At 64.6% G+C, this 27,751-nt stretch overlaps 2 protein-coding genes across 5 annotated transcripts; one reads left to right on the plus strand and one right to left on the minus strand.

Annotated features, from left to right (window-relative positions):
- Positions 1-9,092: 9,092 nt before the first annotated feature.
- SKIC8 (SKI8 subunit of superkiller complex) lies at positions 9,093-17,761 on the plus strand. Of its 4 annotated transcripts, XM_081114893.1 has the most exons (13): positions 9,143-9,170; positions 9,772-9,868; positions 9,949-10,011; positions 10,242-10,291; positions 11,122-11,149; positions 12,212-12,317; positions 12,620-12,792; positions 13,609-13,757; positions 13,968-14,061; positions 14,690-14,783; positions 15,717-15,809; positions 16,124-16,202; positions 17,552-17,761. In XM_081114893.1, the coding sequence occupies exons 4-13, from the start codon at positions 10,280-10,282 to the stop codon at positions 17,639-17,641; spliced, it is 918 nt and encodes a 305-aa protein (XP_080971019.1). In that variant the 5' UTR covers positions 9,143-9,170; positions 9,772-9,868; positions 9,949-10,011; positions 10,242-10,279; the 3' UTR covers positions 17,642-17,761. The 4 variants fall into 4 exon arrangements, with proteins under 4 accessions (XP_080971018.1, XP_080971019.1, XP_080971020.1 ...); XM_081114894.1 differs by lacking the exon at positions 9,772-9,868 and having other exon boundaries at positions 9,147-9,170; positions 9,988-10,011; XM_081114892.1 differs by lacking the exons at positions 9,772-9,868; positions 9,949-10,011 and having other exon boundaries at positions 9,093-9,170.
- A 2,437-nt stretch (positions 17,762-20,198) lies between these two features.
- DNAJA4 (DnaJ heat shock protein family (Hsp40) member A4) lies at positions 20,199-27,751 on the minus strand. Its single transcript, XM_081114902.1, has 7 exons — positions 27,496-27,751; positions 22,798-22,978; positions 22,208-22,312; positions 21,318-21,545; positions 20,931-21,161; positions 20,644-20,744; positions 20,199-20,548 (listed from the first exon to the last, which is right to left on the minus strand). The coding sequence occupies exons 1-7, from the start codon at positions 27,625-27,627 to the stop codon at positions 20,333-20,335; spliced, it is 1,194 nt and encodes a 397-aa protein (XP_080971028.1). The 5' UTR covers positions 27,628-27,751; the 3' UTR covers positions 20,199-20,332.

Below are 27,751 nucleotides of genomic sequence, written 5' to 3' on the forward strand. Positions count from 1 at the left end.
CCCTGATTGCCAGCCAGGCCTAAGGACCCTACCTGTGCATGAATTTCGTGCACTGGGCGTCTAGTGTGTGTATATATATATATATATATATATATATATATATATATATGGCTAAATGAGGCTAAGTGACTGACCAACCGTTCGTCCGACCATCCCACTGACCGGCCGGTACATCTGAGGGTCACTGGCAATTTAAAAATAAACGTTGGCTCGCGCATGCGCCATACACACAAAGCTCTCGCAGGCGCCAATCACATTATAGAGAAAGGGCAAATAGCGATGTTAAAATATGTTAAAATATTTCTTCTAATTAATTTCCTTTCAATGTGCACGCATCCGTGCACCGGACCACTTGTCTATATCTATATGTATAAAAGCCTAAGCGACCAAGGGTCGCACTGACCACTAGGAAGCAGATGCTGAATGCAGGAGCTGCCCCCTGGTGGTCATTGTGCTCCCACGGCCCCTACCCCCTGGCCAGTCAGCCCGATTGGGACTGGGCGAGATGGCCCCCATTGGCCCCCATCGCCACCCAGGCCGAGGGACCCCACCTGTGCATGAATTCGTGCACTGGGCCCCTAGTATAAAAAGAGAGGGCTTGAGGCAGGGACATCCTGTGAGGTTGAAGGGTGCCGGGTGCCCAGGTCCCTCTGGTGGCCGGAATGGAGGGCAAATTGAAGGATGTCAAGGTCGGATGCCTGGAGACCAAGGAAGTGTATGCTGCAAAGGCCCAGGCAGAAGATGCACAGGGCTGGCCCGGCCGGTGCGGCTCAGTGGCTGAGCATCGACATGAACCAGGAGGTCACGGTTCGATTCCCGGTCAGGGCACAGGCCCGGGTTGTGGGTTGGATCCCCAGTGGGGGGTGTGCAGGAGGCAGCCGGTCCATGATTCTCTATCATCACTGATGTTTCTCTCTCTCCCTCTCCTTTCCTCTCTGAAATCAATAATATATATATACATATGTATACACACACACACACATATATATATTTAAATATGTTTTATTGATTTTTTACAGAGAGGAAGGGAGAGGGATAGAGAGTCAGAAACATCGATGAGAGAGAAACATCCATCAGCTGCCTCCTGCACGCCCCCCACTGGGGATGTGCCCGCAACCAAGGTACATGCCCTTGACCGGAATCGAACCTGGGACCCTTCAGTCTGCAGGCCGACACTCTATCCACTGAGCCACACCGGTTCGGGCGATCAATATTTTTAAAAAAGACTCCTGGCACATCAGATCCATGAGTGGATTCCCTGACTCGCACGGTGTTTCTGGAAGGATCACTCCGGGCCAGGCTTGGGGGTCAGCGGTGAAGGGCCATGGCTGGGACCTGGCGGGCCGCCCCGGCTGCACCAGGTCAAGTGTGGGGTGCTGTGTCAGTGCTATGAACGGGGACGGGGAGGGCACCTCACTTCTGGGGTGTCGGACCTTCCCGGAGAAGGTGACCCTGAGCTCACGCAGGGCTCTGCAGGTGGCTGGGCTCTCCACAGGCAGAGAAAGGGGCAGGGCCTCCTGGACAGGAGCCAGCAGAGCCCATGGGACACCTCTCTGCAAAGGGCTCCCCCCCAACCCCCCGGCATCAGGTGGTCCACCTTAGCATCAGGGGAGCCCAGAGCTCAGGCCAGCGTCGGGGTGTCCGCAGGCTGCAGTTGCAGCCAATTCCTGGTGCCCCCCCCCCCCCCGTGTGGATTTGAGATGGGGGAGCGGGGCCGGGGCCCTCTCTCCCAGGCCCCTTTGTTCTCCGCAGGCAGCTCCCGCCTTGGCGTCCCAGACCCCTTGTAGCCGCTCCTCCCGGGCCACCAACCTGCTTCCCGTTGTCCCCCCATCATCGGGACATTTCTGCTGAGGTTTGCTGCTTCCGCCTGGAGGCACGCCAGGGCCCCAGCCTCCCAGGGCCTCTGGCCTGGCCCCGTGCCCTCCAGCAGGCTGAATTCAGGCTGGAAGAATGGGGGTCAGAGTTCAGTCCCCAAAGCTGGGGGCGCTGAAGAGGGCCCAGGAGGCGGTCTCCGGGGCACAGTCATGGGGGCTGGGGCCGCTGCGTGGGGACTCTGGGAGTCAGCAGAGCAGGACAAAGAAGTGCCGGTTCCCGGGAAAGACTTGGGGGGGTGTACCTGCCCTCGGGGGGGCGTGCTTCATGAGGTTAATGGAGTGGAAGGTGCAGTGGAGGGGGAGTGGGGGGGCCTGGGGGCAGGGAGCCCACCAGAGGAGAAATACATGTAGCCGACATGTACTGAGCTCTGACTATGCCAGGTCTGACCATCCATCTGTCCATCCGTCTGTCCATCCACCCATCCATCCATCCATCCGTCCGTCCGTCTGTCCATCCATCCGTCTGTTCATCCTTTACCTCCCCCCTGGGAGCGACACTCATCACAGATAAGGGCACAGCTCGCTGGTTAAGACAGAGCTGGGGGTGCACGTCTGGCCCCAGATCTTTATTCTTTTAAAAAATACACATTTTTTATTGATTTCAGAGAGGAAGGGAGAGGGAGAAAGAGATAGAAACCTCAATGATGAGAGAGAATCATGGATCGGTTGCCTTCTGCACGCCCCCTACTGGGGATCGAGTGCACAACCTGGGCCTGTGCCCTGACCAGGAATCGAACCCGGGACCCTTCAGTCCACAGGCTGACGCTCTTCCACTTAGCCACACCGGCCGGGGCTGTCATTTACTTGTTACAAGCGTCCTGTGAAAGGGACCTGTTAGCTCAGAGAGGCTGAGACACTGGCCCAAGGCCACACAGCTAGGAGGTGGTGGAGCGGGTTCCTCCCGCGAGGCTGCCTGGCCGTGGCCCTCCTCATTGAGGCCACCTCCGGTTTGCGTCTGCGCCTCCAGAACTCAGCCCAGGCCCGGGCACCTCGCGGGCACTGCACGGAGGTTTCCGGCACGCACGCCTGCTCTTGAAAACGACAGCCTGGGCTTTCATTAGTCTGATTTACACGCGCGCCGGGATCCCGGGGCGCAGGGCTGGGGGACGGCGGCCGTCATTCATCAGAGAACACGGCAGCCGCTCCCGCTCCCTCTCGGTGCAGAAGGAGCCGCTGGATTGATGGCCGACAGCCCGGCCCCGGGAAGGCCCATCCTCTGCTCAGAGCATGTGACCGGCCTCCTGCCGGCCCCACGTGGCCAGTCCACCTGCCGCCCGGAGGTGGCCGCAGGGGGGGCAGCTGCCTCTCATGGATCGATCGCCCGCTCAGGATGCCACCTGGCGCCTCTGAGAGTCCGTGAAGAGAGGAACCCCATGGCGGTGCCTGATCAATCACTTCTCAGCCGCGTCCCTTGCGTGTCGCGCGCGGCCGGCACAATGCCCGCCGGTCAGGGCGCCGTCACCGCGGCCGATGAATGGCTTTCGCACAAGAGGAGCCCCCGGCGGGCGGGCTCCCTGCGCCTCCCTAATCGAGGTTGACGGATGTGGGGCGTGGGGCCTCGCGGCCACAGGCAGACAGCTGCTCTGCCTCCCAGATGTCCAGGGGAGCCCCCTCCCCCATAGCGAGGCAGCTGGGTGAGCCCCAACCTGGGGGCCTGGAGGGTGAGGAGGGCTGGGGCGCGCGGCTTCCCCCGCACCGAGCTCCCCTCTCCCCCTGGGCGGGTGAGGAGGGTTTCTGGCCCTGGATGGCGATTGCATTAGCGCCGCGATAACATAACGTGAAAATTCATCATCTTAACCAGACGCGCTGCATTCCAGGGGCCTGGGCGCAGGAGGCGAGTATTTAATTATCGCTTCTCTCCGCTCACTGGGGTGTTTGCAAATGTGATTCATGGGCAGACTGTTACCTCAGCTGAGCGCTGGGGAGCGGGGAGCCCTCAGCCTGCCAGCCCCTCTCCCCAAGGCCGGCTCCGGGCAGCTGGCCCCCTGGGGGGGGCCCCAGAGCCGCCCACACCCGGTGCCCCTGCGGGACCAGGCGCCATCCTGGGGGCCCTGGGCCTGGTCACGGCCCCCTTCCCGTCCAAGGGCCCAGGGTGGGAATCAGAGTCCCCGTTTCACGGGGAACTTGGGCCACAGAGAGTTAAAGGGCCTGTTAGGAGGGACCCCAGGGGCAGAGAATCACGGGGGCCAGGGGATGAACCCCGAGAAAGAAGGACTCCCCCTGGCCCCCACCTGGATGTCTGCCATCCCCGTGGTGGAGGGTCCCTGTGTGGGGCAGTGCCTCGCTTTGCAAGGTGAGGGAGGCGGCGAGGATGGGGTGCTGCCTTCAATCGGCCGGAGGTTCTTGGGGGGCCGGTAGTCCCCGCCTATAGGCTGGGGAGGCCTTGAAATGCCCCCTGGCTGGTTCTGCCCTCGTCTTGTCCCTGACGGAGCTCCGAGGCCTCCGTGCCTACCTGGCCTGGGTGCCTCAGAGACGGGCGGCCGGATCGTGCGGAGGGCGGGGGGGCTCCCTGCCACTGTCCTGGGGGGCCGTCAACGAGGACAGCAGTGGGGGCCAGCCCAGTGGTCATTACGGCCATCGGTCCCCAGCCCCGAGGGGGATGGGCTCATGCACTCATTAGCGGGGACCCATCCATCCTCGCTCGGCCTGACACGTCCCAGCCCGGACAGCTGACACGGACGGACGGATGGCGTCCCGGGGGCATCGCCCGCGTGGGGGGCGGGGCAGGCTGGCAGGCGGCAGAGGGAGCGGCCTGCCTGGCAAGTCCGTCCTGGTCCCACCACGTCCGACCCACAGGATGCGCCGCCGGCCGGCGTGGCTCAGGTCGGGCATCGGCCCAGGAACCAAGAGGCCACTGATCTGGCTCCCTGTCAGGGCGCAGGCCGGGTGTGGGCGCCATCCCCTGCGGGGGCGTGCCGATCGCTGATGTTCCTCTCTCACCGGTGTTTCTCTCTCTCTATCCCTCGCCCTCCCCCTTTCTCTAAAACCAATAAAAACAGACAGAGAGAGGGAGAGCGAGCCGGCGGCCGCTCCCGTGAGTCAAGCAGACTCCCCGCCCGACCGACTCCCGCCTTCTCTGGGCCCCTCGCCCCTCCTGCCTGTTCGCTCTCGGGGGGCGGGGGAGCCCGTCGGATCTGGTTCTGCCCAGGTTCCCCCCAGCACCCAGCCCAGGTCCTCCCGGGGCCCCATGTCCCCAGGCAGCCAGGCCTCGCGACAGCCCCTGGTCACTCACTCGCTCATCGCCTGCGGGGCCGAGACAAAGGGCCTCGCGTGTGCAGATGGGCCGCCCTCACTCCCGTTCCCGCGGCCACCTGCTGACCGGGGTGGCCGGGCAGTGACGCATGCAACACGGGGACCCCGGGACAAAGCCGGCCTCGGGGAGGGGGACGGGGAGGCCCGGCGGGCCCATCGCTCATGCCTGACAGGGAGACGTTATGGCTCTGAAACCCCGCTTGCCCGCACACCGAGCCCCGAGTTAATTGACAGGAGCTGCGGGGGCAGCCAGGCCGGAGCAGGACCCGTCCCCCCAGCCCCAGAGGCCGGCAGAACGATCCCCCTCCCGGGCAGGGCTCCAGGCCCTTCTGGGCTGATTGAGACCGTGGCCCCCCCACCCCCGGCCCCGTGTGCGTGTGTGTGTGTACCCGTGTGCATGTGTGTGCACACGCGTGTGTGTGGAGGGAAGCTGGTCCCAGGCACAGCTCCACGGGCTCCAGGTCCCAGCAGACTGGTGTGGAGCTGAGGCGGCACCCAGGTCCTGACCACCCTCACACCCTGTGTGGGGCTCTGGGTGCAGCAGGCCTCCCAGCCTCTGGAGCCGTAAGCCCTTCTTCTTACTGGACCAGCACAGGCCTGGCCCTCCCTGGGACCAGGGCCTGGCGTCCTCCCTCAGCGAAGACCCAGGAGGCACGGCCCCACTGAAAGCAGATACAGCCCCGGCCGGTGTGGCTCAGTGGATAGAGCATTGGCCTGCGGACTGGAGGGTCCCGGGTTCAATTCCCGGTCAGGGCACATGCCCGGGTTGTGGGCTCCATCCCCAGTGTGGGGCGTACAGGAGGTGGCCGACCCATGATTCTCTCTCATCACTGACGTTTCTACCTTCCCCTCCCTCTCCCTTCCTCTCTGAAATCAATAAAAATATATTTTTAAAAATCTTATACAAAAAAAGAGGAAGAAAGCAGATACAGAGCAAATGGGATATGGAGGGGGACAGCCAGCAGTCCTGACATCATGGGGGGCCACTCCCCCAAGTCCCAAGGAGCCGTACTAGAGCGGCGGGGGGCTGCGGACCGGAGTGGGTATCGGGGGGCTCTGCTCACACCGGCTCTGCCCAGAGGACAGCCCTCCGGTGGCCTGTGGGATGGACTCTGCCGGTGTGCACACCCGTGCATCTGGGGCCAAGCGTGACACCCCCACTCTGTGCCACAGTCACCGGGGGTGTCTGCAGCTGGTGCGTACCCCACATCACAGCACATTCTACGGTTGGTAAGCTGTACCACGTCAGTAACGTGAAATCGCCCACGGGCCCTGGCCGGTGTGGCTCAGTGGATAGAGCGTCAGCCTGCAGACTGAAGGGTCCCGGGTTCGACTCCCGCTCAGGGCACAGGCCCGGGTTGCAGGCTCGATCCCCAGCAGGGGGCGTGCAGGAGGCAGTCGATTCATATTCTCTCTCATCATGGATGTTTCTGTCTCTCCCTCTCCCTTCTTCTCTGAAATAAAAATACATTTTTTTAAAAAAGGAAAGAAATGGCCCACGGGAGCCGTGCGAACACCATAGCCACCAGCCTGGGCTGTGAACCGGGTCAGCTCTTTCCCTGAAGAGCCTGTTTTGAGCGTTTACGAGGCACGGCTCCTCCGCCCGCGGCTCCTGTAGGACCCCCATCGCCCAGTGGGCCCCTGCACCTTCCTCACCTCCTCACCACGGCCTCTCCTGTCTTGTTCTCCGCAGCCTAGGCGCTGGCTCACAGCTTGCCCACCCGTCCAGGGCCCACAGCCTCCTCCGCCTCCTCCTCCTGGCAGCCCACCTGGCTTCCGTGGCTCCCCTGCCTGACTTCGCTGCTTCCCAAGTCAGCAGGTAAGTGATGCCGGAGGGGCCGGGGAGTCACACACTGCTGGGCCTGACCCCGCCCCCTTTCCCGGTGCACACGGCCTGTTCCCTCCAGCCTCACCTTGGCTGCCCTGGCTGTGACTCAGTCTACCAGTGTAGGGTAGCTCCTGCCCATTTTCTTTCTTTTCAAAAAATATCTTTTAATATTGATTTCAGAGAGGAAGGGAGAGGGAGAGAGAGACAGAAACATCAGTGATGAGAGAGAACCCTTGATCAGCTGCCTCCTGCACGCCCCACAGCAGGGATCGAGCCCACAACCCGGGCCTGTGCCCTGAATGGGAATCCAACCCTGACCTCCTGGTTCATAGGTTGATGCTCAACCCCTGAGCCATCCGGGCAGGTTGCTCCTAACCATTTTCTAGGGGTGAAGTTCTCCATTTTAGGGGTGTTTTGGTCTCCAGTTTCTGCAGGAGGAAACTGAGCCCCTTGTTTGGGGGGGCCCTTGTCTGGGGGGGCCCACTGCCTGTGGGTCTGGGGTAGCTGCAGAGTGCGGGCAAGCAGCTGCCAGCCGCTCCATCCCCTCAGCAAGTGCTGGGAAGTGGCCCACAGCAGGCAGGCACTGCCACCCAGTGGCCATCCTCCGTCAGGCCCCAGGCTCATGGGATCAGCTGTCCCCTGCACACGCCACGTCCGGGATGGAGCCCACAACCGGGGCCTGTGCCCCGACTGGGATGGAACCGCGACCCCCCTCCCCCCCAACTCCGCTCCCTGCTCCCGAGGGACCCTGCAGACGTCCCCACTGCCCTGGGGGTCGGGTTCCCTCTCTGTGTGTAAAACGGGGTTCACCCTTCGCCCCGGCCTCATCACAGTGTTCAGTGCCGCTGGGTTCGCCGTGTGCGGCTCAGTCTGTACGGTCACCGATGTGGCTCCCAAATGTTTATAACCAAGACAACCTTAGGAGGTACCGGGGTCTCCAAAGTGGGGCTGTGTACCCCAGCTGGTGAGCAAAACCATCCTCTGGGGTATGGGAAGAAAATATTAGACCCTCTGATTATATATTCTTTAATCTCATCCTCTTAAAATCCTATTTCTGTATTTGCTTTATTATACCTACAAACATATTAGCAGAGTAGCACACACATGACTTATAAGTAACATACACATACAGGGGCGCATGGTAAAAAAATTAACAATATGAATGTGTGGTCACTGCTTTTGGGGGGGGGTCCCATAACATTTTTTCACATACTGGTATGCAGATGTGAAATAGGGTGTTTTGTGTTTTTTTTAAATACAAGATGATAAACCTTAACTATGCATGCTACCCAGTCTTACACCTATTTTTCTTAATCTAACATTTCTTTTTTTGGGAGACGATTAAATTTTGGGCTGACAAAATCTCACTTGATACCCAAAACAATTTGCTTAGTTTGGAAATTCAGAGAGGAAGGGAGAGGGAGAGAGAAACATCAATGAGAAGAGAGAAGCACGGATGGGCTGCCTCCTGCACGCCCCCCACCGGAGATCGAGCCCCAAACGCAGGCATGTGCCCTGACCTCCTGGTTCATAGCTCGGGGCTCAACCGCTGAGCCACACCGGGCATGACTTGCAGCTTTTAAAACAAAGCTCTGCCCTGACCGGTGTGGCTCAGTGGATAGAGGGCCGGCCTGTGGACTGAAGGGTCCCAGGTTCGATTCCGGTCAAGGGCATGTACCTGGGTTGCGGGCACATCCCCAGTGGGGGGCGTGCAGGAGGCGGCTGATCGATGTTTCTCATCTATGTTTCTCTCTATCCCTCTCCCTCTCCCTTTCTGTAAGAAAATCAATAAAACATTAAAAATAAATATTTCACTGAAAAGTGTTGACGCAACAGAACTCGAGAAGCCACCAGTCGAACAGCAGAGCGGAAACGGAGAACTCGGGCCCCACGCGCGCACCTGCAGCTGCAGGAACCCGAACCCGCGCGCCTCCGGGAGCCCATCACCGAGGCCCCGCCCCCTAGGGGAGTAGGGCGTGGCCTTCCCGACCCCAGAGCGGGACGGGGTGTGGCCTCGGCCTCCCAGACCCAGGCTTGGGAGGGGCGTGGCCTCCGCGCCTATCCCCGCCCACTCCCGCCGGGGGCGTGGCTTAGGCAGGGAGTGCGCGTGCGCGGTGGTCCTGGGCGAGGCCCCGCCCCTTCGCGAGCTCCTAGCGTCGCGGTCGCGTGGCGCTGTCGTCAGAGACGCGCTGGGACCGAGCGACGGGGCCGAGCCGGTGAGTCGGGCCCTTGGGCCGGTGCGGGTGGCCGTCGCCGGGGCCGCTGACGGCCCGGGCGGGAGGGTGGGGGAGCCAGGCCGCGGGCCCGAGGGCGCCTCCGGGACCCCGGTCGCCCTGCTTCCCGTCGGGGCGCGTCCTGGGCGGGCTCCGTGCGGCTCCGAGCTGGGGGCTGGCGTCCCCGACCCCGGAGACGGGAGGCCGGTCCCGGCCGAGCTTCCCCGAGAAGCGCCGCCGCCCCCGTAGGCAGCGAGCCTCCCGCCCATCACCCGACGCACCTGGGTTCTGGGGTCCCGGCACCGGGTGGTCTTCGGGGTCAGTCCTGCCCGATCGCGCTGAGGGGCACGTGGGGTGTTTTGTTTTGGTTTTGTTTTGGGAAACGCAGAGGAGCGAGCAGTGAGTTCCGCGCGGGAAGTTGTGGGGGGAAGGGGGGCTTGGGGGCTTGGGGTCCTCTCGGCTCTGACGTGAGTTGGTATCGGGGAGGAGGAGGGGAGAGTGAGGACGCCCGCTGAGCGCGCGGGGCGAGCTAGTCCAATTGTGTAAACTCACAACTGGGCCACTCAGCACATCCCAGAATGGTTACCTTTTTATTGTCTCGCAGCGGTTCTCAGCCGGTGGGTCGCGACCCCTTTGGCTCAGTGGAAAGCGCGTCAGCCTGGGGACTGGAGGGTCCCGGGTTCGACTGCGGGCAAGGGCAGGTACCTCGGTTGCGGGCTCGATCCCCAGCCCCGGGTGGGGCCTGTGCAAAGGCAGCCCATCCATGTGTCTCTCACATCAGTGTTTCTCCGTCTCTCCGCCTCCCTTCCACGCTCCCTAGAAACCAGTGGAAAAATAGCCTCGGGTGAGGATTAAGACAATAAATAAATGAAGGGCCCGTGGTTCTCTGTCTCCCTCTGAAGAGCGGCAGGGGGCGGAGACCGGTCCCCCTTGTGGTCGGGCTGGGAGAGAAGAAAACATGGGCTGGGACAGGGCCGTGTGAGGGGAGCTCCTGGGACTGACCCAGGGCAAGTGGGGCCCCCCTGTCCTGATGACACCCCCTGACTGAGACCCCTACGGGTGCTGTTCCCACAGAGCTGCCTGGCCTGTAGCCCTTCGCCCCGGCCGAGGAGATGACCAACCAGGTAAGGCTGTGGAGGGAGGCGCAGCAGCGGGGCCCTGGCAGGTGTCGGGGTGGCCAGGCACCGGCTCCCGGCTCCCGGCTCCCGCTCTGCTCCTGACCACGCAGGCGGCGTCCGCCCGTGCACAGCGCCAGGAGGAGCATGCTCCCCGCGTCTCTCCCTGCACAGAGGGGGCGAGGGGCTGAAGGACTCTGCACAAAAGCAGCCGAGTAACGAAGATCAGCAGAGAAGAGACCGTGTTCACCATAAGATCAGGGACAAGGCTCGGGGTCCCTCTGTGGGCTGTGCCCTCAGATGCAGCTGCACAATGAAGCTGCAGAGTGCGCCCTGAGCTTCCGGGAGCCGAGCAGGAAAAGCACGTTATTAGTCTCTTATAGGGAATGGAGAAGCTACACTTCCTTCTCTTTTTTTAAAATATATTTTATTGATTTGAGAGAGGAAGGGAGAGGGAGAGAGAAACATGCATGATGAGAGAGGATCATGGATCGGCTGCCTCCTGCACGCCCCACCCTGGGGATCGAGCCCACAACCCGGGCCTGTGCCCCGACGGGGAATCGAACCCTGACCTCCTGGTTCATAGGTCGACCCTCAACTACTGAGCCACGCCGGCCGGGCCAGTTTCTTTAGGAACTAATTGTTCCTGGTGTGACTGCAGATCTTGCACGAGCAGGAGTCAGGAGCGTGCAGGTCAGGGTGACAGGAAGTCGCTGCCACCGTGGTGACCGTGTCTCCGGGGGCGCGGCGGTGAGGTGGGAGCCAGCAGGTGCTCCAGGGAGGGGATGCGACACGTGTGAACTCTGACGTTGGTTTAATGTGGCTCCTGTTCTTTTCAGTACAGCATCCTCTTCAAGCAAGAGCAAGGTGAGCCGCCTGCCTGGGAAAACGGGTCGTCTCTGGGTCCTGTAGGAATTGTCATGCCGACCAGACATGCCACCCCCAGTTTACTCCCTGCAGGAAAGTCAGCAGAGGCGGCCAGACACAGACACCCTGAAAAGCAAACAACAGGAAGGCAGATAGGCCGGAGGGCTTCCCCGCTGCCGGGTGGCCCCCATGAGGGGGTGGCCCCCAGAGGCCACTGCACACGGGGCCTGAGGGGGACTCCCGTTAACAGAGGGGTCGGCTTTGAGTCCAGCTCTGCCCCTTAGCTTTGGAGTTCCAGGGAGCTACTAGTGTCTCTCTTTTTTTAAAAAATATTTTAAAAATTTATTGGAGAGAGTGAGAGAGGAGACAGAGAGAGGAAGGGAGGATAGAGAAGCCTCCACTGGCTGCCTCCTGCACGTCCCTACGCAGGACGAGTCCTCAGTCCAGGAATCCATCCAGTGACCTGGGTCATGGACCGACACGCACCCCCTGAGCCCCCCGGCCGGCACTGCAGGCTCCTCTGGGCCTCTGACTCCTTGTCTGTAACGTGCAGTGCCGCTCACAGCGCCTGCTCCTGCTCCGTAGGGTTGTGGTGGCGACCAATGGAGGTGACACTTCCAGGGGGATTAATGCGTCGCCGGCCCCTGACGCAGAGCACACGTGTGGCCAGGCTGCTTGTGGGGCCGCATCGGGCACGCGCTCTGGGGCCTGCGCTGTTGGCAGTCACTGCCCGCTGGCTCCCAGAGGTGCCGGGAGGGAGCGCTCACCCAGCTGAGGGCTCTCGGGCGGTGGGGGGGGGGTTGGCGCGGGGGGGGGGGGGGGGGGAGGCTCGTCTCCATCGGGTGGTGGTAGCGCCTCCCCCTGGCCGGCCTGTGCTTGGGCGGGGCTTCCTGGGAGCCTCCAGTTCCCAGTCGTCATAGGAGCTCCCTGGGAAAGCGCCTCGCAGAGCAGACCCGGGCGGGGGCGGGGGTGCCCGCGGGAGGCGGGGACGGTGCTCGGCCCGTTCTGTGGGCGCCTTCAGCGTGGAGGCGCCCAGGCCTTAACCGGCAGCTTCCGTTCCAGCGCACGATGACGCCATCTGGTCGGTGGCCTGGGGGGCCAACAAGAAGGAGAACTCGGAGACGGTGGTCACGGGGTCCCTGGACGACCTGGTGAAGGTCTGGAAGTGGTGAGCGCCTCCCGGGGGACGGTTCAGGGGGCGCGTCCCGGCCCCCAGGTCGCGGTCGGGAAAGTGCTCCCTGTTTTCTAGGAAAGGGGGGCGGGGGAGGGGTGGCGGAGGGGGGCAGGCAGGTGGTCTCCCAGGGGCCCTGGTCTCCCCCTTCCTCCCTGTACTCGGGTGAGGCCCAAGGTGACCCTTGGCTGCCTTTGGTGCCTGGGGCTCCTCACGCCCGAGGCTCCATCCGCAGACACTGGTCCCGCGCGGCCACGGCCCGATGCCGTGAGGAAACCGATTCCCTGTCTCCCTGGCAGGCGTGACGAGAAGCTGGACCTGCAGTGGAGCCTGGAGGGGCACCAGCTGGGCGTGGTGTCCGTGGACATCAGCCACACGCTGCCCATCGCCGCCTCCAGCTCCCTGGACGCCCACATCCGGCTCTGGGACCTGGAGAACGGCAAGCAGATCAAGTCCATCGACGCGGGACCGGGTGAGAGTCCGCCGAGGGCAGACGCGGTTCTCGGCAGGTGGCTGGACCCGGGGCACCTCGAGGCCGGGCTCCGGGTCCGCGGCTCCTGCGCTGGAGCTTGAGAGACAGGCCAGGCCCGGGGTGCGGCTGGAGGGGAGCTTCCCGGTCGAGGAGGGGGCGGGAGGACCTCCCCTCGCCTTGGGCTGCACAGTGTTCCCAGCAGCTGCTCCTGGGCCTGTCGGGCAGGACTGAGGGCGCCCCGTACGCGGTGTGGGGTGTCATGTAGCAGCGTCGCCCCGTCCTGGTCCCTGTAAACCTGCCACATGGGGTTCCACGTACGAGTGTTCCCGGGACACCTCCCTCTGGTCACCGTCGTGCTGAGGTGACGGGTCCCCCTGCGGCACCTCCGAGCGGACTTAGGTGCCCGGTGTGCGGCCAGGACAGCTCCGCGCGGTGCCGCCCTCGCCCAGTCCGCTCCCCCGGCCTCGGCCGCCACTGCTCTGCCCTGTCCTGTCGTGTTGCCTTTTGGGAAACTTCACGCCCGTGGAATCGCGTTCCCACACGTCCTCGCTCTTTCCTGCGTGACGGCCGAGGCGCCCGGGTGCCGAGGGACCCGTGGTTTGTCCCTTGTTGTGGCTCGGCCTCCTCCCCGGGGAGGAGGGGCCACACCCGCCGGGACGGGCGTCGGGCATTTCCTGGTTTCACGCTCGCTCGCTCCTTTGTTCGCGTGGAAGTCGCTTCTCCTGGAGGCGCCTGGCGTTGGGGGCGGCGCGTTTCACATGGCGCAGCATCAGGCTCCCTCCCGCTCACCGTCCTTTCCCTTCTCTTCCTGGGCAGTGGACGCCTGGACGCTGGCCTTCTCTCCCGACTCCCAGTACCTGGCCACAGGCACGCACGTGGGGAAGGTGAACATCTTCGGGGTGGAGAGCGGGAAGAAGGAGTATTCCCTGGACACGCGCGGGAAGTTCATCCTCAGCATCGCCTACGTAAGGGGCCGCGCTCTCCTCCCTCCCACCTCGCGCCGGCTCCCGGTCCGGGTCCTGTCGGGCAGCTGCTGTCTCCCGGGGGGCGGGGGGGGGCGGGGGCAGGGGGTGATGGGGGCCGGAGGGGTGGCCGGGCAGCCGCGGGACCTGCGGCCGCAGAGGCACCGTGCGTGCGGGCTGCCCGTGGTCTCACGTCCTCGTGTCTGTGCGCAGAGCCCCGACGGGAAGTACCTGGCCAGCGGAGCCATCGACGGCATCATCAACATCTTCGACATCGCGACCGGGAAGCTGCTGCACACGCTGGAAGGTACGGCCGCTCGGCTCCCGCAGGCGGCTCTGCGGCCACAGCGGGGGGCTGGTGCCTGCTGCTCGCTGCCCGCTGAGCGGGGCGGCCTTGGGCGTGCAGATCCCAGTCTGCGGGCGCCCCATCCCTGGAGCCACCCCGGCCTCGCTGGTTCTCGCGGCTGCACGGGTCTCATTCCTGTCGTGTCCGCTCTACGCCCTCGAGTAGAGGGTTCTTCGTGATGAGAGAGCCACTCCTGTTCGGTGGTGGGCGCTGGGGGAGCCCTGGGCCGGGGCTGGGCCTGGAGGGAGGCGGCCGCTCTGCCCCGAGGAGGCTGCCCTCCCCGCTCGCCCCAGGCTGAGGGTTTGGCGGGACGGCTCGTGTTCGGTCAGAAGCGCCCCGTGTCCGTGTGGTCTCGCCCGCGCAGAGCGGCGGTTCTGAGCCGCGTGCCGAGGTCACTGGTCGGGGGGGAGCTGAGGAGAAACCCTCAGGGGCAGGGCCTGGGGGACGGGATGTTTCTGGCCGCGGGAGGCGGGGCAGTCTGCCCCTCTGATGGGCACTGGGGAAGGGCACTCGGCCTCGTCCGAGGGCGCAGCCGGGGCGGCCGCGGGGGGACGGACGTGATCCCGGCTCACGCGGTCTGTGGTTCCAGGCCACGCCATGCCCATCCGCTCCCTGACCTTCTCCCCGGACTCCCAGCTCCTCGTCACGGCCTCGGACGACGGCTACATCAAGATCTACGATGTGTGAGTCGCCGCTGAGCTGGGCTCTTGTTGCTGAAGACGCGTCGGGTCCCAGGGGGCAGGGAGTGTGGGGTGTCTGGAGGCTGTTCTGCTGCCGGAGGTGATTTCATTTCACGCTTTACACCGTGAATGGCGGCAGCGATTAAACTTGCCTGTCTGAGGTCAGGTTAGAGACGGTCCCTCCATCCCGGCCGGCATGGCTCAGGGGTGAGCGTCGACCTAGGAACCAGGAGGTCATGGTTTGATTCCCAGTCAGGCACAGGCCCGGGATGTGGGCTCGATTCCCAGTGTGGGGCGTGCGGGAGGCAGCCGATCCATGATTCTCTCTCATCATCAGTGTTCCTCTCTCTCTTCCTCTCCCTTCCTCTCTGACATCAATAAAGATATATATGTAAATATATATTTATCTCTTTTAATATATAAGAATTGGCTGCCTCCTGCACGCCCCCCACTGGGGATGGAGCCTGCAACCTGGGCATGTGCCCTTGACCGGAATCAAACCCGGGACCTTTCGGTCTGCAGCCTGGCGCTCTATCCACTGAACCACACCAGCCAGGGCGATATATTTATATTTTAAAAGTGTTCTCTCCAAGCCATGTGGGTGGTCAGGGCACCTGCAGGGAGGCACAGCCCGGGGGCCCCCACACCCCGTCCTTGGTCTCTCCGCCTGGGAGCGGCTGCCGAGCGTGGCTCCTCCTGAGGGAGCGTCTGCGCTCTGCCCGTCACGCCCTGTGCCCGCTCTGGGCGGCCTCAGCAGGCTCTGGGGCGGGGCCGTGGGGCACTTGTTGCCGTGGGGGACGTGCCTTCCTGGGGTGTGTGATGGGTGCATGTTGCCGTCGTCGGGGAGCAGGGGCGCCCGGGTAAGCGGGCAGCTGGTCACGCGCCTCCGGGACCTGTCCGAGCTGACGCCTCCGCGTCGGACCCGTCTCGTTTCAGACAGCACGCCAACCTGGCGGGCACCCTGAGCGGCCACGCGTCCTGGGTGCTGAACGTGGCCTTCTGTCCGGACAACACGCACTTCGTCTCCAGGTACGCCAGTCGCCTGGCACTCGGGTGGCCTCTGCTCGCCGCGGCGTTGCCCCTTCAGGTGGTGAAGTCGCCGCCCTTCGCGGGAGCAGGCGTGGGTTCTGGGTTCTTCTGAACACGTAGCCCAGCCCGTCGTGTTCCTTGTGAATCTGGGGCTCCGCCGCAGTTGGTGAAGGGCTGGGGGCTCCTGGCGAGAGCCCTGCCGGGCGGGCCGGGCAGGTCAGGTCGGTGCCAGAGTCCGGGATCTTCAGTCAGATTCCTCCCGTCGGACCAGCCCGAACGTGTTTTCTGATCCCAGCGCTCCCTCTTTTGTAAAGTTCGTCGGACAAAAGCGTGAAAGTCTGGGACGTCGGAACGAGGACGTGTGTTCACACCTTCTTCGACCACCAGGATCAGGTACGGCGCCCGGGACGCTGCGGTTCTCGGGTTCGCTGCGTCGTCTGCCCCCTGCTGACCGCTCCTGACCTTGCTGCTGCCGCTGGTCAGGACGGGGGGCTGGCCCTGAGCTCGGACGCCGTCCAGCCCGAGTCCTGGGCGCAGGCTGAGCACGTGGAGGCCAGGAAACTGTCCACTGCTCCCGCCCGCGCCCGCCCCGGCTGGGTGCACCTGGCGGGAGGCCCTCTCGGCCGTGGCTCACGCACAGCCCCGTGTCCTGTGGGAGCTCGCCAGGACGGGATCTAGTGCTTTAACTTGAAGCCGGAGGTTCTTGCAGGGCCTGGCTCCTGTGACATGGATCACTTTGTTTGGGTCTTTGTCGGGAGAGGAGGCTCTGTGCTCACGGGGGACGCACCTTTGCCAGTAACTGAAACGGGGAAGGGGTTCCACACGGGAGCCCCGGGATCCGGCAGCCGTGCAGGTGTCGCTCGGGGGCCTGGGCCCAGCGTCTGCATTTCTAGCGGCTCCAGCGGCCGGTGCTGCTGGTCCAGCCGCTGCGAGGGCCGGGGTCTTAGGACCAATTGGCGTAAGCACAAGCGCCGGCCGTGTGCGTGGCTTCCGTGGCCCCGGGTTGTGAGGGTGATCCCCTCCCGCCTGGGAAGCCAGGAGAGTGGATGAAATTGTGCTTTTTTGCCTTTAATTGTAACCCGGCCAGTAACGTGGAGGGGGTTTGACCTCGGCATCCCACTCCGTGTCAGTCCTGGCTGGTGTGGGGCCGGTGTGGGGCGTCCCGGGAGGGTGGCGGGCGTGGAGGTGCGTGTGGCCCAATCACACACGAGTCGGGGCCGGACGCCCAGCTCGCCCTGTCACCGGAAGGTGACAGGCTGATCTGGTGAAACTGCCCGTGAGGGAGGCAGACTGTCCACTCAGCACGGAGCAGTGAGCTCGGTGGCCAGGATGCCAACCGTCCAGCTCCCAGGACAGGCGGGTGCCACGGGCTCTGAGAACAGAAGTACTGACGGGCGGGCACGGGGCGAGGTGGGGCGGGCACGGGGCGAGGTGGGGCGGGCACGGGGCCAGGTGGGGGGCACGGGTGCGTGAGCCGGTGCACGTCCCTGGGGGAGGGAGCTCGGGGGGCCGGGGCCTTTCTCTGCTGGGGGCTGTCTCCTGGCACGAGGCTGTCCTGGGCCTGGGTCGGAAAGGTGTGTGGACGTCGTTTTGCTTAGAAAAGACATCTCCTCGTGGGCAGGCGAGGGGCGTGGCCACAGGCCTCCCTCCCTCGGTTTCTCTAGCTTCGGCGCGAGGAGACGAGGGAGGACGTTTGTTCGGGAAGAACAAGGGCACCAGGACCTTTCTCTATGTGTCTGCAGGTCTGGGGAGTGAAATACAGTGGAAACGGCTCCAAGATCGTGTCCGTTGGAGACGATCAGGAAATTCACGTCTACGACTGCCCCATTTGACCGTCTGCCGCCAAGGCCTGAACTTCACATTCCTGCCTTTCAGCTTAAAGGCACAGCCTCTGTGCTGGCAGAGCCCTGCGCTGTGTAGATACGACATAAATATTTTCACGTTTTATTGGAGGTGCTGTTCCTGCCTTGTTTGTACCCACGCCCGCCTCTGGGACACGCTCCTTCTCCGGGGCCGCAGCGGGCAGAGACGGGAGGTGGCAGCCTGTGCCTGAGGCAGGCCCGGGATCCTCCTCCCTGAGGCCCAGGTCGGGTCGGCAGGAGCTGGGGAGGGAGCGGATCCACCCACAAGGGGCCCTGGAGGAAATGGGTGTCGGCTGGGGGGACGCCCTGCAGGCCTTCCCCTTGGGCAGCCTTCTGCTTGCTGTGAGGGCCCGGCCACTGCCTCACCCGCTAATCGCAGGAGCCTCTGCTGCTGGGCACCGCTGCCTCCATGTCCGGGCCCCGCCCGCCTCCCGGGGTCCCCGATGTCTGCAACGAACGCAGGCAGGCGCAGCCGACACTGAGCTTGTCCTCATTGATCGTAACCTGACGTCCCGAGTCAGTCCTGTGCCCCACCCCCTCCTGCTTGCTCCCCCTGTGACCCCGCAGCCCCTCTCCCGCCCACTCGCCCTGTGACCCCCCAGCCCCTCTCCCGCCCACTCGCCCTGTGACCCCCCAGCCCCCTCTCCCGCCCACTGGCCCTGTGACCCCCCCAGCCCCTCTCCCGCTCACTGGCCCTGTGACCCCCCAGCCCCTCTCCCGCTCACTGGCCCTGTGACCCCGCAGCCCCTCTCCCGCCCACTGGCCCTGTGACCCCCCAGCCCTTCTCCCACTCACTGGCCCTGTGACCCCCCAGCCCCCTCTCCCACTCACTGGCCCTGTGACCCCCCAGCCCTTCTCCCACTCACTGGCCCTGTGACCCCCCAGCCCCCTCTCTCGCTCACTGGCCCTGTGACCCCCCAGCCCTCTCTCCCACCCACTGGCCCTGTGACCCCCCAGCCCTCTCTCCCACCCACTGGCCCTGTGACCCCCCAGCCCCCTCTCCCACCCACTGGCCCTGTGACCCCCCAGCCCCCTCTCCCACCCACTGGCCCTGTGACCCCCCAGCCCTCTCTCCCACCCACTGGCTCTGTGACCCCGCAGCCTCTCTCCCACCCACTGGCCCTGTGACCCCCCCAGCCCCTCTCCCACCCACTCCCCCTGTGACCCCCCAGCCCCTCTCCTCGGTCTGGAGGCTCCTCTGATGCGTCCAGGGAGCTGCTCGGCGCCCGAGGCTGGGACAATGCTTGCCCGCTCCCGCCCTCCAGTGACTCCCCTTCTGGGGGCGTTGCCCCCCAGATAGAGGCGCCGTGAGTGGAACTCACTCTGTTGCACCCACCCGGGAGGCAGGCTGCACCGAACGCCGCTCCCCTGAGGCTGGGAAAGGAAAGCCACAGCCACGCGGCTCCTGCAGCCCAACTTTAATGGTGACGCGACAGGTACAGGTGGGACAGTCCCAGCAACACCCTCCAATCCCATCTCCACGACCGGGCCCGTCGCCGGCCACGCGCCTCCCGTGGCGATGCCCTTGGAGGTGACGCCGTGGCCCTCGGCGACGGGTGTCCACTGGCTGGTGTGGAAGACAAGGTCCCATGTCCGTCCTGACAGCGACCACAGGGTTCAGGGGCCCTTCTGTGTCCACTGCCAGCAAACTGCTCCGCCTGCCGACCTCCCGGAGGGCCCTGGCCGGAGCCACTCGCGGTGCCCGTGACCAGGTGAGGGTGGGGGTGCCCAGTGGCCTCTGCTGACGCAGCGGCTTAGAAGGTGGTGTTTCTAGGGACTCTGGGGAGGGAGCGGGTCAGTACAGCTAAAGGCGAGGTGACCCTCAGTGTAAGCCTCGTCTACCTGGAGGAATGAGTTAACGCCTGTCAGCCCCCCACAGGCCGCCCCTCGCAGCGGCGCCCACAGGGCAGCGGTCAGTGTGGGCCCCAGACGTCGGCGAGCAGGAGCCTTTCATGGCTGCGCGGGGAGAGGCTGAGTCTGGGAGGATGAGGTGGGAACCCGGCCCTCGGGCCATCCAGGGAGCGGCCAAGCCCTGGGCCAGCCCCGCGTTCTCCCCGGCCTCGGCCCGGGCCCCGGGAGGTTTCACCTTCTGACAAGGAAGCACTTTGGTGGGAGAGCATTGCAAACGTCAACAGAAAATCGTCAAAACCACAAACAACAAGGAGTGAGGGCACGGCCAGCGCGGCACCCGGTCCCCCGCACACAGTGTCCCCGCGAGGCTGGAGGCCCGGGCAGCTCCCCGGAGGGACGGACGCACCCTCCATCCATGCCCTCGGGTGCGGAGCAGCGGGAGCCACGCCGGCCCGCAGCCCCCGCTGCCCACAGGTGTGCTTTTGTTCGCGAGGATCAGCCGGAACCTAGACTCACACGGCCGTTCGCAGCCGGAGAGCAGGGAGGGGGCGGAGGCCGGGCCGGGCCGTACGTGGGACCAGTTACGGCAAAGCCACTGCGAGCAGACGCCGGCGTGGTCACCGGCACCCCCGGGGGGCCCTGAACATGTGAACACAGATTCCATGTGCAGACTAGAGGAGGTTTACACGTAGAACATTTAAATATAAATTAAGCTATAACTTAGGTCACAACCAAAAGAAAACCCAAAAAGACACTCAGCCGTGGGGAATGCTGAACACGCACACAGGACGCCGCGGCTGCGGGCCGCCGTCAGGCCGTCTGGCACTGCACCCCGCCCCGGGGCCCGTCCTCGTCCTCCTCGTAGGCCTCGCGGTGCTGGCGCCAGCTCTGGTCGCTGGGGCTGAACTCCTGCAGCTCCACCTGCTCCATGTCGTCCGTGACGGTCACCTTCTGCCGCGGGGGGAGCAGGGCCTCCAGCTGGGGCAGCTTGTCCAGGGGGAGCCAGAGCTTCTCGGGGAAGACGACCTGGACGGGAGGGAGAGGAAGATGGGGGTGTGGCTTCCATCCGGCTCAGCCCCTGCCGTGTCCCAGAGGGCGGGGGGCGGGCGCCGGGCACTTACTAGGAACTGGACCACCAGGCTGCCTCTCTCCAGGGGCGCCTTGTAGATGGGCATCCCCTCGTTGAGCACGCACTTCAGGTCCCCGTGTTTGATCACCTCACCTGCGGGAAAGGCTCGTCAGGAAACAGGTGGCGGAGCTTTTAAACGCATCAATTTTCAAGTCCATGGTGACTCTCAACTTCGATGAATCGAGTCACTAACTCGTGTAGCACAAGCAGCCTTAAGGGCGAAAGCAGCCGCGCGGCCAGGGGTCTGGACCACGCCCGGGCCCGCGCTGGTGGCATTACCTGACTTGGACGTAATAACCAGGACGCGGCTGTCCAGGGTGGTTACCGTCTTCTTGAAGCCACAGAGGGCCTCGGAGAGCTGGACTTTCATTTTCAGGACCAGGTCGTGGCCTCGCCTCTGAAAGACACTATGATCCTTCTGATCAAGCACAATTATGACATCACCAGGCTCCAGCTCGGGCTCCTGATCGCCTTCTCCATGAAACAGAATCTTTTGCCCATCCTTCATGCCTAGGGAACAGCACCCTTGCTGGTTAGGCACTCTCCCCTGAGCCGCGCCCGCTCAGCCCCTCAGGCAGCGCGCCCAGGAGAGCCGCCCCGCCCAGGAGAGCCGCCCCGCCCAGGAGAGCCGCCCGCGGGACGGGGCGGGCGGGGCTGCGGCCTCACCTCTCTCCACGTGCACCTCGATGGTCTTCTTCTCCAGGACCACCTTGGCGCCCCCGCAGCCCTCGCAGCGGTCCTTGGGGCTGATGCGCTCGCCCTGGCCCTTGCACTCGATGCACATGGTCTGGATCTGCTGCACCATGCCCGGCCCGATCTGCTGGATGTGCACCTGCATGCCGCGGCCCTTGCACAGCGGGCACTTCTCCACGGAGCCCTTCTTCCCCCCGATCCCTGGGGACAGGACACAGGTGTGAGCGCGCTCCTCCTGGGGTCTGAGTTCTGACTGTTCACAAACGTGACGAGCCATGGGGGTGTGACGGGGGTCCCGACCAAGCAGATGGCGGCCGGATGTTAACATCTGCGTCTCAGGCCGACTTCGTCACTGAAGCTCCATTGCCTGTGTTCCTCCCACCCCACGGAGGACACGGCCCGTCCACGGGCGGTTGCCCAGCTCAGCCAGTGCGTGGGGGACGGTGTGGGTCTGACTGCTCTTGACAAACCAGATTTTAAAAAATTACGTTAACTGCATTTACATTCAAGTCGAGGGCCGGGAAACGATGGCCATCCGCTGGTTTTGTAAATAAACTGCTGGAGCGCACGATGGCCCCTCGCTCAAGTCCGGTCTGAGGCTGTGTTTGCACTAAGAGCTGGAACAGTCAGGACGGGGCCCACATGGCCCTCAAGGCTGCAACCCTTTACTGTCTGACCCCTGCGTTGGGTGAACTGCCGTGATTTTTTGTGCAGACGAGACCCGTGTCCCTCGGGCCACCCGTCTGCACCTCTGCCTGGCCTCCCATCTGAGAAGATGGGATCGCCCTCCTCTGAACTATAACAGTCACCACGGCTTGCAGATCTAAGGGATCAGAATTAGAGAAGCATTCAAAAGCTTTTACCTTCACATTTCTCACAAATGACGTTTTTCTGGAGGGCCAGCTTCTTTGTCACTCCGTTATATAAATCTTCAAGAGTCACAGACAGCTGGTGCACAACGTTCTTGCCTGGGGGGGAGAGAAGGACCCCGGTTAGTCAGGCCTCGCAGGGTCCCCTGTGAGGTCCCACCCTGGCGACATGACAACGGGAGGCTGTCAGGCCCCCCTCCCTCTCCCCCTTCCCCTGCCCCTGGGGAGCAGCTGCTCTCACACCTGCCCGTCCCTGTCCCCTGGCTCTCTGCCCGGGAGACACAATACCCCTGCGGCCATGAGCTCATTAGTCATTTATGGGTGTCAGCAGAGTTTCCAGCTGTGTTTCCAAAACAAATCTGAGGGCAGGTCCCTGCAGGACCTGAAGCGACCTGGGCCCGGAAGGAGCCCTTTCCTCGCGGACAGACGCGCAGCCGTGCCCGGACCCGCGTGGAGACTCCCTGAGCCTGACGCCCTCCACCCCACCCTCCTGCCGCCTGTGGCCAAGCGGGAGCTCTTTCATCTGCTGACACCGTGTCTGTCTGCTCTGGCCTGTGCCGGCCCCTCAGGCCCAGGGCACGCACCTCTCCTCTCCCGGGCCATCCGCCCTCCCCCGCCGAAGAACATGTCGAAGATGTCCATGGGGGACGAGAAGTTGGGGCTGCCCAGGCCCCCCTCCTTGATGGCCTGCTCGCCGCCCTGGTCATAGATGTCCCTTTTCTTCGCATCGGAGAGCACTTCATAGGCCTGGGAGATGAGCTTGAACTTTAGAGAGAGAGAGCGATGGTTTGAGGCGGGTCATGAGCAAACCCACCCGGGAAGGCAGCGTCCCCTGTGCTGCCCCGCCCACACCAGCTGGTCCGTCCGTCATCTGGACCCCAAGTTGTCCATTTGCTCCCCGCCAGGTGGGACACGGGCCACTGCAGAGAATGAGGGGGAGCAGTGGGCAGGGAATCCCTCCTCACGCCGGCGGCCCCGACAGGAAAATGGAAAATCAGGTGAACTGGGGCGCAGGGAGCCCGGGCAGGCCAGCCGCAGCGGGAGGAGGCCCCAGACTCCGGAGGGCCCTGCGCCTGGCTCCCCAGCTGGGGACGGACTGACATCTACTCGCAGGCAATCGGCCTCGGACACAGTGTGAGCGCCTCCCCGCTGCAGGCTGCAGACGCTGTGCGTAAACCTCGATCGCAGGTATGGCCAGGCTGAGCCTCCCTCCCTCCCTTCCTCCCTCCCATCTCACCGGTCAGCGCAGCCCCTCACCGCTGCTGCCCTCAGAGACGCACCCCAGGGCTCTCAGGCCCCAGCCCCACACGTCGCCTTCCCACCAGAAGTGCCTCGTTGGAACCCAAGTGTAAGGAAGGAACGAACCAGAAAACCCACGGGCAAGGACATCCTGCGAGACTGAAGACGGGATGAACCGAGGTCCTGGACTGGGGCCTGCACGGGGGTGAGGGTGGGGGGCGAGGGGACTGGATCTGGAGTCTCACCAGCTTCCTGCCTGACCAGCTCGCCGTTCAGGGGGGATCATTGGCCACAGGCCCGTCATGAAGTGACTGTGCTGCTGGGAGGGAAGGAGAACGGCGAGGGGACTGCAGAGCTGGGGACAGTGTCTGCGATAAAACATCAGCGAGAACCAGGATGGTCCCCGATGACACCTGTGCTCGTCCTGGGAGAAGCACGGCAAGAGGCAGAGCGGGGCCTCTATAGTCTCAACTTCTCTGCACTGTCATGCTCTCTTTTTAAAAAAATATATTTTATTGATGTCAGAGAGGAAGGGAGAGGGAGAGGGAGAGAGGGAGAGAGAGAGAGAGAGAAACATCCGTAATGAGAGAGAATCATGGACCGGCTGCCTCCTGCACACCCCCAACTAAGGATGGAGCCCACAACCCAGGCCTGTGCCCTTGGCCAGAATCGAACCCGGGACCCTTCAGCCCGTAGGATGAGGCTCTATCCACTGAGCAACACCAGCCAGGGCACTCTTATGCTCTCTAATGATTTTTTTAAACTTCCATGAAAATCTATTCTTCAACCTGAAAGTTACAGTGAAATCGTCGCAAAGACCTAAGTCACCTCAAGAGCCAGTTGGCGTAACAGCCAAGGCTGCGCCCCATCATCCTGGGGGGGCTGCGCTCCCTGACCCGCCGCCGAGGCAGGGACTCCACACGGAGCGCCTGGCGACACGCTGCCCGGTGCCTAGCAACACGGACAACAGGCCCAAACAGAGACCAGCACCCCCACGGCTCGCTCGCGGGACAGGCCTGCCTTCATCTATTTTTGAAGAGACATTAATAATACAGTGACGGGCTGAGCAGGAAGAAGCTAAAAACGTTCCCCCCGCGGCAGGCAGAGTGGACGAGACCTACACACAGAGCAGAAAAGGTCTGCGCAGTGTGCCCGCACACAGTAGGACAACACACACAGAAGGCACCTGCCGAGCGGGTGAATGAGTGAGTGAGTGAGTGAGTGAGTGAATGAATGAATGAGTGAGTGAGTTCTCCTTAGGGACCTCACAGCAGAGTTTCCATCCTCCCTTTGGTTTCCAACCCGAGTTCCCACGGCCTCCCCGGCCCCTTCACTACAGTAATTTCGCTCGAAGCTGCGCCTCCCCCCACAGAACCCTCCACACCGTCCTCCCTTCTGCACCGACACCGCACCCCAGGCGCCAGGCCCACGTGGGGGGGGGGGCAGGGGGCACGCAGCCCCCACAGAACCCGAACTGAAGGAGAAGGCCGGGGTCCCGGTTCAGACTCCGGGTCCGCGCCAGCCTCCCGCAGTGGGCACATCCCCACCAGAGCCTCTGGGGCGACGCAGACGCGAGGCCACAGCCCACCCCGGCTCGGGCGGTGTGACGGGGACACGTGCGAAAACGCAGTGCAGGTCACGTCCGCATTAGAGCGGCTGTCCGTCCGCCCGCCCGGCCCGCGTGGCTCCGTGGCTGAGCGGCGACCTACGAACCAGGAGGTCAGGGGTCGATCCCCAGGGTGGGGCACATGCCCGGGGTGCAGGCTCCATCCCCAGGGTCCATGATCCTCTCTCACCGTTGATGTTTCTCTCCCTCTCCCTCCCTCTCTGGAATCAATGAGAACATATCAAAAATAAAAATAAATAAGAAGCGGCTTTCCCGCGCGCCGCCTCCTGAGACGTGAAATCGGACACCTGGACGCGCTCTGCTCCAAGGAGCTTGCTTCCCAGAAACGGGCGACTGAATGAATGGGACGGGGATCGGGACGGGGGGGGGGCACCCCTAGAGCGGAGCCGGTCACCCTAAAAGCTACAATAAGCCGCCTAAATATAGATGGGAGAGCCCGCCAGCCCCCTGCGAGCCGCCGTCCAGGAAAGCACCCAGCGTGTGACCGCCACCCAGGGCACCGGGGCTAAATATAAACCCGCCGTCACTCTTGCCGCCCTCCCGCCGGCCCGTCCACCCGCCGCCTCCAGCCGCAGGAGCCCAGGCAGACAGGTACCTGGGTCCCAGCATCCGCACCCCCCCACCCCCCCCCCCCACCAACTGCTGGGGGGGGGGGGGCGTCACCTGCGACTTCAACTGTGGTCCAGGCGCCTGGCCAGGTGGCTCAGTGGTTGGAGCACCGGCCTGTGACCCAGGAGGTCACGGGGGTCAGGGCACAGGCCGCGCTACGGGCTCGATCCCCATTGTAGGGCGTGCAGGAGGCAGCTGATCCATCACGGATGTTTCTCTCTCTCCCTTAGTCTGAAATCAACAAAAATATCTGTATTTTTTTAAAAAGTGGGTGACCGGGACGCGCACATTTTACAAGGAAGCGGGCAAGACGGGAAGGGGGGGGGGGGAGGCCCGCCGGGGACAGTGCCCGAGCCGCCCGTCACTCAGCTCTGCGGGCGGCGTGGGGCCTCCACGGGTGACAGCAGGCCCCGCGCGTGCGCAGGTGAGCACGGAACCGGGGCCTCCCCGTTTCCTGGCGTGGCTGGATCCGGCCCGAGAGGGGCGCCGCCACCCCAGGAAGGGCCCTCGTCCTGGGCGCAGGCATCACCGGGGGCTCAGAGCCCACAGGCGTTCCCGCCGTGGTCCCGCCGCAGGAGTCCCGCATCGAACTCCCGTGTCAGCCGCGTCCCAGGCCACCGCGCCGCTCACGCCCCCTTCCGCTCCTCACGTCCCCCCCACGCTCCCTACGCCCCTCACGTCGCCCCACGTCCCCTCACGCCCTCCCACGCCCCCTCACGCCCCCTTCCGCTCCTCACGTCCCCCCCCCACGCTCCCTACGCCCCTCACGTCGCCCCACGTCCCCTCACGCCCTCCCACGCCCCCTCACGCCCCCTTCCGCTCCTCACGTCCCCCCCCCACGCTCCCTACGCCCCTCACGTCGCTCCACGTCCCCTCATGTCCCCTCACGCCCTCCCATGCCCCTCACGCCCCCTTACGCTCCTCAGGTCCCCCCCCCCGACGCACCCTACGCCCCTCACGCCCCACGTCCCCTCACGTCGCCCCACATCCCCTCACGTCGCCCCACGTCCCCTCATGTCCCCTCACGCCCTCCCATGCCCCTCACGCCCCCTTACGCTCCTCACGTCCCCCCCCCCTACGCCCCTCGCGTCGCCCCACGTCCCCTCACGTCCCCTCACGCCCCCCCGCGCCTCCTCACGCCCCCTCACGTCCTCACGCCGCCCCCGCTCCCTCACGCCCCCCCTGCGCCCCCTCACGCCCCCTCACACCCCCCCGCGCCCCCTCACGCCCCCTCACGCCCCCCACATCCCCTCACGCCCCCCCCCGCGCCCCCTCACGCCCCCTCCCGCCCCCTCACGTCCTCACGCCCCCCCCGCGCCCCCTCACGCCCCCCACATCCCCTCACGCCCCCCACATCCCCTCACGCCCCCCGCGCCCCCTCACGCCCCCTCACGCCCCCCACATCCCCTCACGCCCCCCCCCGCGCCCCCTCACGTCCTCACGCCCCCCACATCCCCCCGCGCCCCCTCACGTCCTCACGCCCCCCACGCCCCCCCCGCGCCCTCTCACGCCCCCAACGCCCCCTCACGCCCCCCCCCGCGCCCCCTCACGCCCCCTCACGTCCTCACGCCCCCCCACGCCCCCCCGCGTCCCCTCACGCCCCCCCCCGCGCCCTCTCACGCCCCCCCGTGCCCCCTCACGTCCCCTCACGCCCCCCCGCGCCCCCTCACGCCCCCCCGTGCCCCCCCGTGCCCCCCCGCGCCCCCTCACGCCCCCCCGTGCCCCCCCGCGTCCCCTCACGCCCCCCCGGCGCCCCCTCACGTCCCCCCCCCGCGCCCCCTCACGCTCCCCAGGCCCCCGCGCCCACCTTCTCGCCCTCGCTGGGGTTCTTGTCGGGGTGGTACTTGAGCGCCAGCTTCCGGTAGGCCTTCTTGATCTCCTCGGGCGTCGCGCTGGGCTTCACCCCCAGGATGTCGTAGTACTGCGTCTCCTTCACCATCTTGTCCCCGCGCCGCGGCGGGCGACGCCGCTCAGGAGCCGCTCCGCGCCCGCCGCCCGCCCGGCCGGTCACCTCCCGCCGCGTCCGCGTCCCGTCAGGCTCGGCCCGGCGCGTCACGGCCACG

Source organism: Myotis nattereri (genome assembly GCF_964212035.1).
Source record: "Myotis nattereri genome assembly, chromosome: 21".
Lineage (NCBI taxonomy): Eukaryota > Metazoa > Chordata > Mammalia > Chiroptera > Vespertilionidae > Myotis > Myotis nattereri.

Excerpts from the sequence above, each read along its gene's own strand:
- SKIC8 (XM_081114892.1), top strand. Across the intron at positions 12,318-12,619 it reads CTGGTGAAGGTCTGGAAGTG|GCGTGACGAGAAGCTGGACC; the intron begins GTGAGCGCCTCC and ends TCTCCCTGGCAG. Across the intron at positions 13,758-13,967 it reads TCATCCTCAGCATCGCCTAC|AGCCCCGACGGGAAGTACCT; the intron begins GTAAGGGGCCGC and ends GTCTGTGCGCAG.
- DNAJA4 (XM_081114902.1), bottom strand. The coding sequence starts at position 27,627 with ATGGTGAAGGAGACGCAGTACTACGACATCCTGGGGGTGAAGCCCAGC. Across the intron at positions 21,546-22,207 it reads CATTTGTGAGAAATGTGAAG|GGATCGGGGGGAAGAAGGGC; the intron begins GTAAAAGCTTTT and ends TCCTGTCCCCAG. Across the intron at positions 21,162-21,317 it reads CGAGGTGCACGTGGAGAGAG|GCATGAAGGATGGGCAAAAG; the intron begins GTGAGGCCGCAG and ends GCTGTTCCCTAG.